Consider the following 11,405-nt stretch of genomic DNA (forward strand, 5'->3'; position numbering starts at 1 on the left):
AGACAGGAGAGAGGAAAGTGTGGGCCTGTAAATGGCGCCATGTGCTCTGTTGGAGCTTAGACAGGGATTTGTGAGGGGGAGGGAGGGTCAGGCGAGAGTTGCGGTAGGGTGATGTCATGGAAGGTGCAGAGGGAGTCATGCGTGTCCATTCCGGAGTGGAGGGGGCCAGCTAGGTCTGTCACCTTGCGAGCGATGGAATTTGCTGCCTCGTTGCCAGGGTGCCCCGCATGAGCCGGAACCCAGAGGAGTTTGATACAACAAGAAGGGGGAGGGGAGTGCTCGAGGATGCTGAGTGCAGAGGAGGAGATGCGACCCTTTGCAAAGTTGTGGACTGCAGCTTTGGAATCGCTGAATATGGAATGGGCCGGGGTAGTGGCAATGGCGAGCACAATAGCTACTTCCTCTGCAGCAGTGGAGGTGGGGGCAGGTATAGTGGCAATGGTGAGAGGAGAAAGTGTATGGGAAGTGGTGGCAAGGGCGTAGGTGGGGTGGGAATTGTATGGCGCCGCATCGACATACACAGCGTTGGACTGCGTGCCATACTGGTGCCAGAGGGTGGAGGCGCGGGTAGAGCGGCGGGCGGCGTGATGCTCAGGGTGCATGTTCTTGGGAAGAGGGTTGACAGTGAGCATGGAAGATACAGAGGAGGGTAAGGGGTGGGTTACACAGGCAGGGGACAGAGGGGTCAAGCAGAAGGAAGAGAGAAGGGCTCTGCCAGAGGGGGGTGCGAGAAAGGCGGTCGAGTTGGGCCATGCGATGGGCTTCCACAAGCTCTGTAAGAGTATTGTGGACGCCCATCACCAGCAGACGAGAATTGGGGGTGTACGTGGGGAGCGCAAGGGCTGACTTGTAGGCTTGGCGGATGAGACAGTTCACCTTGTCTTCCTCGGTGCGAGAGAGAAAGATAGGGGAGAGAGTAGACGAAACTGAGGACGAAGGCCTGGACAAGACGACAGAGGTTGTGCTTGTGCATGCTGTGGTGCCGGTTAGCAACACGCCGAATAAGTCGGACGGTCTTTTGGACGGTGGTAGTTAGGCGGGAAAGGACGGCAGTGTGTTTGCCATTGGATTGGAGAAGGAGACCCAGAATGCGGAAGCAGGAGACAGAAAGAAGTCTGCGAATACACGTAAAGTGCCTCAAGCAGCCAGTCGTGCAGCAATTTTGCGTGCATTTGCAGGCTTCTTTCACGCTCGAAAAAACACATTTATGTAGCGCATATTCAGCAACAGAAAGCTGTATCGAGAGCTTTTCTTGTCGCTCCAGAATTTTCTAATTGTTACTTTTCATATAATTATAATATTTGAGAAGTTGCTTAATTAATTAAGACTAATTATCTAATTAGGCAGAATGAAAAAAATAATTTGAGTATCTCCAAGTAACGGCAAACAACATTCCCTTTGTTTTGTCCAGCTATGTGGCATTCGCATATTTTTAAACTCTAGCTATCCCAACCCAACTATCAGAAAAACAGATTACTATAACCTCACAGATCAACTGCCGGAACCCTACATACTCATGAGTGATTTTAACGCTCACAACACTTCGTGGGGAGACCCTGCTGTGACACGAGGGGTCGAACCATTGAAAATTTTCTAAAAAAAAAGAGCCCACTAAAAAGGAGCCCACTAAAGGAGCCCACTAAAGGAGCCCACCTATTACAACCTCCAACACAACTCGTATTTAAGGATAGCTCTAGCAGTTGGCTCTGCCTCTCTTTTGCCTGACATGGAATGGAATGTCATCAACAATCCTTTGGAAGTGACCACTTCCCTGTAACTTTAAGCTTAATGACACAGCAGGACAACTCTCCCCATATTCCTCAGTGGACGTTACCATCAGCTGACTGGAAGCATTTTAAAGAATGAGCTTATTTACCACGAGATTTTATAAATGATTTTAGTATAAACGCTGCTGTCACATATTTTACCGCTTTTATTATTGGTGCAGCTGAAAAGTCTATCCCACAAGCAAATGGTATTTCCCATAAAAGGCATGTTCTCTGGTGGAACGAAAAATGTAGAGAAGCACAAAAGAGACAGAATAAAGCATGGGGCATGCTGTGTAGATCACCAAATTCAGAAAATCTCATAGCATTTAAGCACATTAAATCACAGAGAAGGCGGACGCATCGTCAGGCAAGGAGAGAAAGCTGGGTTAGGTTCCTCTCAGGTATAAAGTCATACACACAGGAGTCGAAAGTGTGGAATCGCTTAAGCTAAATGGGCAAGAAATCCATCTGTTGCCTCTGGTGAATGACCCAGGGAATACTTTAGAAGAGAAGGCAGACTCTCTTGGGGAGCACTTGGAGCGTGTTTCAAGCTCAATCCACTACTCACAATCCTTCCTGAAGTAGAAATAGAAGAATGTGAGGGATTTGTCCGTAAATCCCAACGAAATGAGCCATATAACTGTTCTTTTAGTATTGCCGAGTTGAGGGCTGCCTTGGTTGCTTGCAAGAGCTCTGCACTGGAACCTGACAGAGTCATCTATGACATGATTAAAAACTTACACACTGACACGCAACTGACACTACTCGCACTTTTCAACATAACTTGGGCTATCGGATACCTTCCATCCGCATGGAAAGCGATTCTGGTCCCTGTTTTGAAGCAGGGTAAAGACCTTTCCTCAGCGGCAAGTTAGTGCCAGATAGCTCTCACAAGTTGCCTTTGTAAGCTATTTGAAAAAATGATTAGTCAGCGACTCATACATTTCCTTGAACTGAACATAATGCTTGATCCTTATCAGTGTGGCTTCAGAAAAGGGTGGTCCACCGCTGATCATCTTGTGCGCATTGAAATAAATATCCGTGACGCATTTGTACATAAACAGTTTTTCTTATCTATATTCCTTGATATGGAGAAGGCGTACAACACAATGTGGCATTACGGAATCTTGAGGGATTTGTCGAGAATGGGCATCCATGGCAATATGCTAAACCTAATAGAAAACTATTTGTCTGATTGTACCTTCCGCATCAAAATTGGCAATGTATTGTCACGTCCATTTATACAAGAAACTGGACTACCTCAGGGAGGTGTGCTGGGCAGCACACTCTTTATCGTTAAGATGAACAAGCAGCGGGCTTCATTACCACCAGCTATATTTTATTCTGTCTACATAGGCGAGCGTTCCGAAGGACCAGTATAAAGTTTTACCATACCATACGTATATGACATACAAATAGGTTTCAAATCCTGTAACTTTGCAGTGTGCGAGAGACAAGTACAACACGGCTTAAACAAGGTGTCTAAGTGGGCAGACAAAAACGGATTTAAAGTTTACCCCCACAAAAGTTCTTGTGTTCTTTTTACAAGAAAGAGAGGCCTAGTTCCCAATCCTGGTGTGAAACTACATGGACAACAAATACCTGTGAACAAAGCACACGTGTTTTTAGGCATCATATTTGACTCTAAGCTTATTTTCATTCCACACATAAAATATATCCACGCGAAATGCCTAAAAACAATGAACCTAATGAAAATTCTATCTCGCACAACATAGGGCAACAGGAAGTGTTTAATGAACCTTTACAAGAGCCTCATTCGATCACGACTGGATTATGGTGCTGTAGTATATCACTCTGCCGCCCCGAGCACACTAAAGATGCTAGATCCCGTTCACCATCTTATCCACCTGGGCACCGGCCCTTTCAGAACAAGCCCTATTAAAAGCTTATACGTAGAATCGAATGAGTGGTCACTCCATCTGCAGAGATCACACATCAGCTTCACATATTTGCTCAAAGTGCACTCTAGTCATGAACATCCGTGTTCTAAAACTGCTAACAATTTGACCTGTACTACACCTTTCCATAATCGACCCTCTGTGAGACAGCCTTTTTCACTGCGTGTGAGGGAGCTTATCGTTGAAATGGATATCCCACTCATCAAACATTGCTTAATGCCTCCAGCTAAGCTGCTACCACCTTGGGATTGGCAGCTGATAAGATGTTATATATATTTTGTAAAATTGTAAAAGTTAGAAAGTATGCACTAGAGCTCGAAATTCTAATGCATTTCCATGAGTCCCAATCAAAAGTATTCTTGCTCTTAATTCTACACCAATGCATTAAAGTTGCATACTGGCGTATTTTACACGACTGTTGGTCCCTCTTTCTCTGAAGCAGACGTATTGAACCTTCATACAAAATACTGCAGAAGACTATGCTGTACTGTCTGCAGTTAAACACAAAGAAATTAAAACTAGAGAAGGCAATAATATTCACAGACTCCTTAAGTGTCGTAAAAGCACTAGTGTCCTTAAGAAAACACAAAAATCCTTTTTTTATTGAGTTTTACTCATACTTGTACAATATTCATCTCGTAGAGACGTGACAGTATGCTGGGTTCCTGGCCATAGATGCATTGAAGGAAATAAGCTAGCAGACCAAATGGCCACATCAATTACATTGCAAGCTATTAATCCTACCGCTGCTATTCCTGCCACAGATCTCAAGCCTTTTTGCGAAAGAAACTGCGAAGCCACTGGCAATGCTTGTGGGACGCTGTAACAAATAATAAGCTTCAATTGATTAAGCCACAGTTAGGTTTCTGGCCCTCTGCTACGAAAAGACGACGAACTGATGCCCTGTTCTGTTGTTTCAGAATAGGACACACATATGGTACTCACAATTTTCTATTGACTGGTAATGAACCTCCAACCTGTGGTAGATGTGGTGAGAGGCTCACCATCCTCCACATCCTCCTGTAGTGTAGGCAAGCCGAAAAAGACAAAGAAACATTTTCCTCTAGCATATGGCTATTGCATCCCTTTCCATCCCGCTATGTTTCTTGGTGAAGAACCGCTTTTTAACACCAAGGCTGTCCTAGGTTTCTTGAACGATGTGGTCTTTCATGTTACTAGCCCAATAATTTCATAGGACATCTTCTCTCCAGAGGATGCCACTGTGATAGTAGTTTTGTATAGCACATACCTCCAGGTCCTTGCATTTCAAGGGCTCTGAAAGGCAGTAGTGCTTTTTGAAAATTTTTACCTCTGACATACCTTAGTATATTGTCATTCTTTCACAATGTATCTTTTGTGTCCATAGCACACTCCATTATTACTGCCATAGTTTTATTACATATAGGTTTTATGCACTTTACAGCCACTGTCTTTTAGGCCCCTTTACCGCCCCGTCACACCTGCTGCTTATAATTCATCACTTCATTTCGAACTCATTAACACTGGCCTGGTGTTCTTTGGCCATCCTTGGCCCTTGTGCCACAAAACACCACATTCATCATCATCATTGGTACACGCTCAGTGTAGGTGCTTGCAACATGTTGCTACTTACATGGTCTTTTTCTTGAAACGTGAGGGTAAAAATGTCACTATGGGCTCTCACACTTGAACTGCAGCATTCTCCATGATGATCTCAGCAAACGTACCGCTTTATTTAAACTTTGTTCATTTTAAGCTTTCAATCTGCTGCTTTTAATCAGAAGCATTTATGTACCATTTTTCTGTTGCCACAACAGGAGAATATCAACACCCTTGGGGAGGAGATCGCACGGCTGAGCAAGGACCATCGCCTTGTTGATGCAACACAGTGCCGGCGGAAGTAAAGGGAATAATTGCATGTTACACCCACTGGCTCCCTTGAGTCAAGGCTACGGAGACTGGCTCTTTTGTACATAGTCTAGTTTGACGGCGTTCGTCTCCACTCTGCCACCATGCAACATTGAGGCTATGAATCCAAACTAGGCCTCTAGGCTTTAGTGCACAGTAGCATGTGAATGCTCGGGTATTAAGTTCAAGCAATGGCAATATTGCCATTCTATTTCGTTGTCAACTTTCACTGTACATTTTCACATCTTTGTGCCACGTGCCTTGTAGAATGTGTCTGCAATGAGGCACAAACTGGCCAGCTTGTGCAGAATTGCACTACCGTGCTTATAACACTCATTGTTTTTGCACTAAGCAACTTCATTTAAGACTTGCTCCTGTGCTGAGCTTTATCAGCCGAATGACATATTGACGTTCTTGACATTATCTTGTATTGTGCATGCTGACGGGTCATTTGTGCTTTTCTCTACAGGAGAAGGAACATGTTTATGTGTCCACTGTTGCATTGCAACTGTTATGAACACTCGCAAATGTTCAGAACACCTTTGCAGTTGTGATGCTAAGGGGAGTGTGTGCACATGCCTTTGAACAGGGCTGTTCCTTATATTTGGTTTGGTTGGAATGACACCTACTCTCTTCATTCAGTGCAAATTAGATACAGCTTGCTAGACTTCCATTCAGCATCTTCACATCTTTTCAAGAGTTTGTTTTTTGATGCATCTGTACCTCTGTGGGCAGTGTTAGCTCTATACTGCACACCTGTATCGTAGCCTAACCGCTCATTAAAAGTTTATATATATATATATATACTAAAGGAATACTATATACGTGTGTGTATATATATGTATAGAACATATACATACTTTATTAAGCAAATTATTGAAATCAATTTATTGAGAGTGGATGACTAAGAAGGGACTAATATGAGCTCTGTAAATGGTATGTGTTGTGCCATCTAGTAAATATAGACTTGATACAAGCTTAAAAATGCAGCCTGTCATGCTTAAATTGTGTTACCAGTCATTGACAAGCTTAAATACAAGCACTCTGGATGCTCATTTGGAATTTCTCTCTCATGTACTTCCGAACAATAAAGTTGTGAAAGTTTATATGAAGTATAGATGCTTATCAAGCATCCTCTCTGCAACACTATCCAAGCACAGTTTTATTGTAGAACAATGCGCCTGATTTTACTGCATTTCTTCATTCTGTAACTTTCCTGCTAATGGCGGTTTTCTTATTTAATACCACTGGTCAGAATAGCAAAGATGATGTGTTATGCTTCCTTTGCCACTGGGGTTATCATATTTGTGTATTTTGTTATGCGGAAGCCTGTGTGATGGGCCTGGTAGCTTTGTGCTGAATTTGAAATGCTGTTCACTGATTTGCTGTCATGCTTTCTTTAGGTACTTGTAAGCTATCAGATTTGCTGTGTTCGCACCTAGTTTAGCTGGTCGCTTTCTGTACTTTGCATGACAGGAATAAATGAAGTTCTGAAGGTACTGAGTATAGTATTGAACAATGGCTGAAGCAAATATTTTTAAACAAACACAGGCCTTGTTATGAGTGCTTGTAGTCAGCAATCCACTACAGCCATATGAACACTAGCTGTGCTATCAGATAAGCTTCAAAGGAGCTCATTTGTGTAGCATGGTTGCAGATTTCATTAATGAGGTCTGGATGCATGTTGTCTGCTAAACTATTGAGTCAAATGCTCATGCGGCAGATGCTATAATGCACATAGTACTGGATGTGCAAGGTATTAGAGGACATAATGATGACTTCTCAAATAACAGATATTTCAGACCAGAATCGAAATGTTAATTCCAAATTTTTAGTGTTTCTATAAGTGGGCAAATATAAACTTTTTCAAATACAAATCGAATATAAAATAGTCAAATGTAGACACTTATATTTACAGCAGGAATATTTATTTCGGTATAGTTGGGCACCACGCCTGTACTGACTAGTGCAGAAAAGACTAGGTAACCATCCAGGAACAAAGGATCAGGTTAAAACATGATATCACCAATTGACATTAAAAGAACTGCAGAAGTAGCCTCACATCTTCAGAGCCTAGTTTCAAACAAGCTTTCCATGATAAAAACGACGTACAGCACGAAGGACAAGGTCTGCGAGAGATGACATACACTGCGCTGACTTCCAACGATATTTTATTGCGTTGCCACATCATGTGTATATTTACAAGAGGAGCATGCGCAGAAAATGATAGGAAGTCACAAGGGGTGTTCTAACAGCAAGTCATTGTGCTAAGAACATGGTCACTTGAAAAAATGAACATTACTATTTCTATCTGTTGAGATACATGACTTCACTAGGGGTCAGCATAATAGAGGGGGCAGTAACGCACATACTACCCAATTTTCTGATGAAATCCGCTTCTATAATTTCCTGCGTGAGCTCTGTCTCGCCAAAACTTCCAAGCTTTCCATGCATGAATGGCTTCAGTTCACTTCACTTTATTACCTTAAAAACCCCATTGGAGGGGTATTACATAAGGGGTGGTTAGTAAAATAAACATTAGAAAGAGGCGTTTATTTTGAGATATGGGTGACAACAGCTTCGGTAAAGGCAGATGGACTTGTGATGGCTGCGATGGCGTGTGGAAGGCCGTTCTGGAAGGTCGTGCTGCATAACAAGCTTTCCAAAAGCTCTAAATAAAATGTTGCCGGAAAAAATGACGGAAGTTGTAAAAAAAAAAAAAAAAAAAATACCATCCCGGCCCTGCAAAAATGTATGTGTCCAGTGAAGCTGTTGAAACCACCACTACAGCTGCTGAGGGTGGTAGGCAATGCTTTATGGCTTTAGAGTAAAGGTAGTAGCGCTATGTTAGAGTTATGTTAAGAATGGGAGTAATCGTAATTTTGACAGCATTCCACCGCCAATAGCGGTGCTGCAACAACATTGAAATCAGTTGCTAGCCTGATTATTTTATACCTGAATGGCTAGGGACGTCACACCGTATGTCACTAGCTCTAGTGTCACTAGCTCTAGAGGCTGCATGCTTCGCATTGCTATCACGAGCGCTTTATCATCAATTATATGGTTCGAATGCTTCTTTTTAGCTTGCTCTTTATTGAAACATATGCTTTTCTATATGTTGTATGCATCATTCCGAAGTATGCATGCACTGTTCACTGCACTTTGCCAAGTGCTTGTAGCCTGTGCCTTATGTGTGCGTGATTCCAAAGAACGTAGGTAAGCACTGTTTGTTTCACATTGCGTGCTTGTAGCCTCTGCCTTACGGGGCTATTAGCTATTGCCGTTTTGCTTGCTTACGGTGTATGAGTGCTTGCATGGGTATGAGCCACTAATGTTTATAGTTTTCTGCCGACGGGCGCAAAAGAATCCTGGGATCCCAGCCGGGCCCTGTCAAGCTGCTTCAAGGCAGCTTTTTGTTCCGGGCCTTTTTCTCTCGGAGAAATAAATGAATCTTCAAACATACAGGTCTGTTGTTAAAAAAAAAAAAGCTGCTGAATGATTTGTATACCATAAACACAAGTAAAAAGTTCCATTGCAAGGAAAACATCACTGGTTGTAGCATAAAAGATAAAACTGCTACATGACTAGGCTGCTAAAAACACTAAACGACAGACTACAATAAAAAAATTGCAGGTTGTCATATTGGCTTCCACCACAAAACAGAAAACAAACCTTTCATTACCCATTTTGTTTGTGCATTGCTTCGAAAGCTTTTGTTGTCTCACTTTTGATAATTTGCAATACTTTTTTTAGCGGACAAAGAACAGTAACAAGGCTTTAACAGTTGGTTGCTGCAGCATGTTTAGTTAGTTTCAATATTTAAAAATCCTGAATATGGATGGATGGATGGAATAACATTACTGAAAGGTCCTGCAAGCTACAGGGCGGGGCGCAAGGCCCCGTAGAGCGGGCTACTCCCACGTTGGGACCGGGAGTTTTAACTCCCTCGTGGGCTCGCTGGACGGCCCAGAGCTGCTCCGCCAGGTCCGTGCTGCATAATGCTTCTCGTAGCCTGGCGGAGTCTTGATTCTTGTTTGCGTGGCTTCGACCACATGGCCAGAGCAAGTGATGTACGTCTAGTGTGCTAAGGTAATTTTCGCAATATGATGTGTATAGCTCAGGCATGTAGTGATGTAGTCTGTTCTGTGTGGGGTACATGTTGGTTTGAAGCATTCTGAATGTGAGGGGTTGAGGCCTGGTGAGCTTATTGTGAGGTGTGCTATATATTCTGCGGTCTAGATAAAAGTACTTTGTGATCTCGTTGTATGTGGAGGGAGGGTCCCGATTCTCGCTGGGATGGTCACGACCAGAATAGGTGGCGTTGCGGAGGGTTAGGTCTCACGCGCTCCTGTGAGCCATCTCATTGAGATTGGGAGGGGAGGGCATCCTCAATCTCTCCAAGGTGTGCCAGGAACCAGCAGGTGGTGTGACGCTGCAGACTATTTGTAGTGCTTGTCTCGCAACGGCTCCTTTCTGAAGGGCTTTAACGGCCAAGCGTGAATCTCTGTAGACGTGGTGGTGGTCGGGTCTGTGAGCGCGAGTGCGATGGCAACCTGTTCTGCTATCTCGGACATGTGGGTCTTGACTGTGAGAGCGTTTGTGAATTGACCTTGCTTATTGACTGTGGTGGCAATGAAGGCCTTCCTGTATTTCACGTATTTCGCGCAGGATGAACGATCCACATGCCAGCCTTCTGGGTTGATGGTGCGCGAGGTTCATGTTCCGCGGGAGTGGGCAAACCATGTAGGAGTTGCGTGTGTCCGTCGGAACGCTTTGGTATAGATTCTCAATTGCTGTGGTGTCATGACCTAGTTTGGCTAAAATTTCTCTACCCGGTTTGGTGTCGGAGAGTCTTGTCAATTGAGCCCGTTCTTGAGCTTCGGCGATTTCTTCAAGTGTATTGTGTACCCCCAGTTGCAGCAGGAGCTCTGTCTCGGTGCTCTTGGGGATTCCCAGCGCTAGTTTGACTAGCGTTCTCAGTTGCGCATTGAGTTTGTCCTTCTTTGCTACCTTTCATCTGTGCATGGCCGCCTCGTACGTGAAGTGGCATAGCGCGAAGGCGTGTGTTAGCGTGAGGAGATTTTCTTCCCTAAGGCTGTGTTGTCTATTTGCTACGCGTCATACAAGATTCATGGCATTATTCGACTTTGCCACAATCTTCTCCACTGTCATGGCGTTAGAGCCATTGCTCTCAATGAGCATGCCGAGGACTCTGATTTTGCGCTGCTGAAAATGCAGCGCACACCACCCTGAATGAGCGGTGCGACCGTCTGTCTATACCTGACGTTGCCGCAGCATTGGCTGCCATTTCCATCAGCTCATTGCCGAATATGCCCCAATGTTCCTCTTCGAATATGAATAGTTAGTGCGTAATATTCTCTTCATATTCAAAACTTCAAACAGTCGCCATCCCTAATTTTTCTCTTTTACAGCTAATTTCGAAGAGTATTGAATAAAACCATCTTCAGCCTCAATTATTGATTGAATTCGGCTTCTGTAACTGGCTGCATCCTCTATCAGATAGTGTGTGTTGATGCTGGGTAGTGCTTCCGCAATGGCAGCCTTTAACGAGTTATGGTGTGGCTGTTTGTTAATCTCCCTCTCAATGACAGCCCCCTTTAATAGCAGTGTAGCAAGTGTATATGGGAACTAGGACACCACATTACAGGTGACATCACCGCAGAAGTTGACAGCCAGCCACTCTTGGAGTGTGCAGGCCCTGTGGGAGCAAGCTAATCAATCACTTAGAAGTAGCACACTATGACACTGGGCACAGAAAGCTTGGCTGTTGACTCTCCCCAATGGCCATAATTGGCTTTTCAGTGTTCTT

General features: G+C 43.9%; 1 protein-coding gene across 4 annotated transcripts in view; it reads left to right on the plus strand.

The window, feature by feature from the left end:
* The window catches only part of LOC126545252 (coiled-coil domain-containing protein 186-like), a 142,087-nt gene extending 135,013 nt beyond the window's left edge, over nucleotides 1-7,074 (plus strand). For all 4 annotated transcript variants that reach the window (XM_055061332.2, XM_055061331.2, XM_055061333.2 and 1 more), the window contains one exon: nucleotides 5,485-7,074. In XM_055061332.2, coding sequence (XP_054917307.1) covers nucleotides 5,485-5,571 — 87 coding nt within the window. In that variant the 3' untranslated portion in view covers nucleotides 5,572-7,074. The remainder of the gene's footprint in view (nucleotides 1-5,484) is intronic.
* The last annotated feature ends 4,331 nt before the right edge of the window (nucleotides 7,075-11,405 follow it).

Source organism: Dermacentor andersoni, chromosome 1 (assembly GCF_023375885.2).
Source record: "Dermacentor andersoni chromosome 1, qqDerAnde1_hic_scaffold, whole genome shotgun sequence".
Taxonomy (NCBI): Eukaryota; Metazoa; Arthropoda; class Arachnida; order Ixodida; family Ixodidae; genus Dermacentor; species Dermacentor andersoni.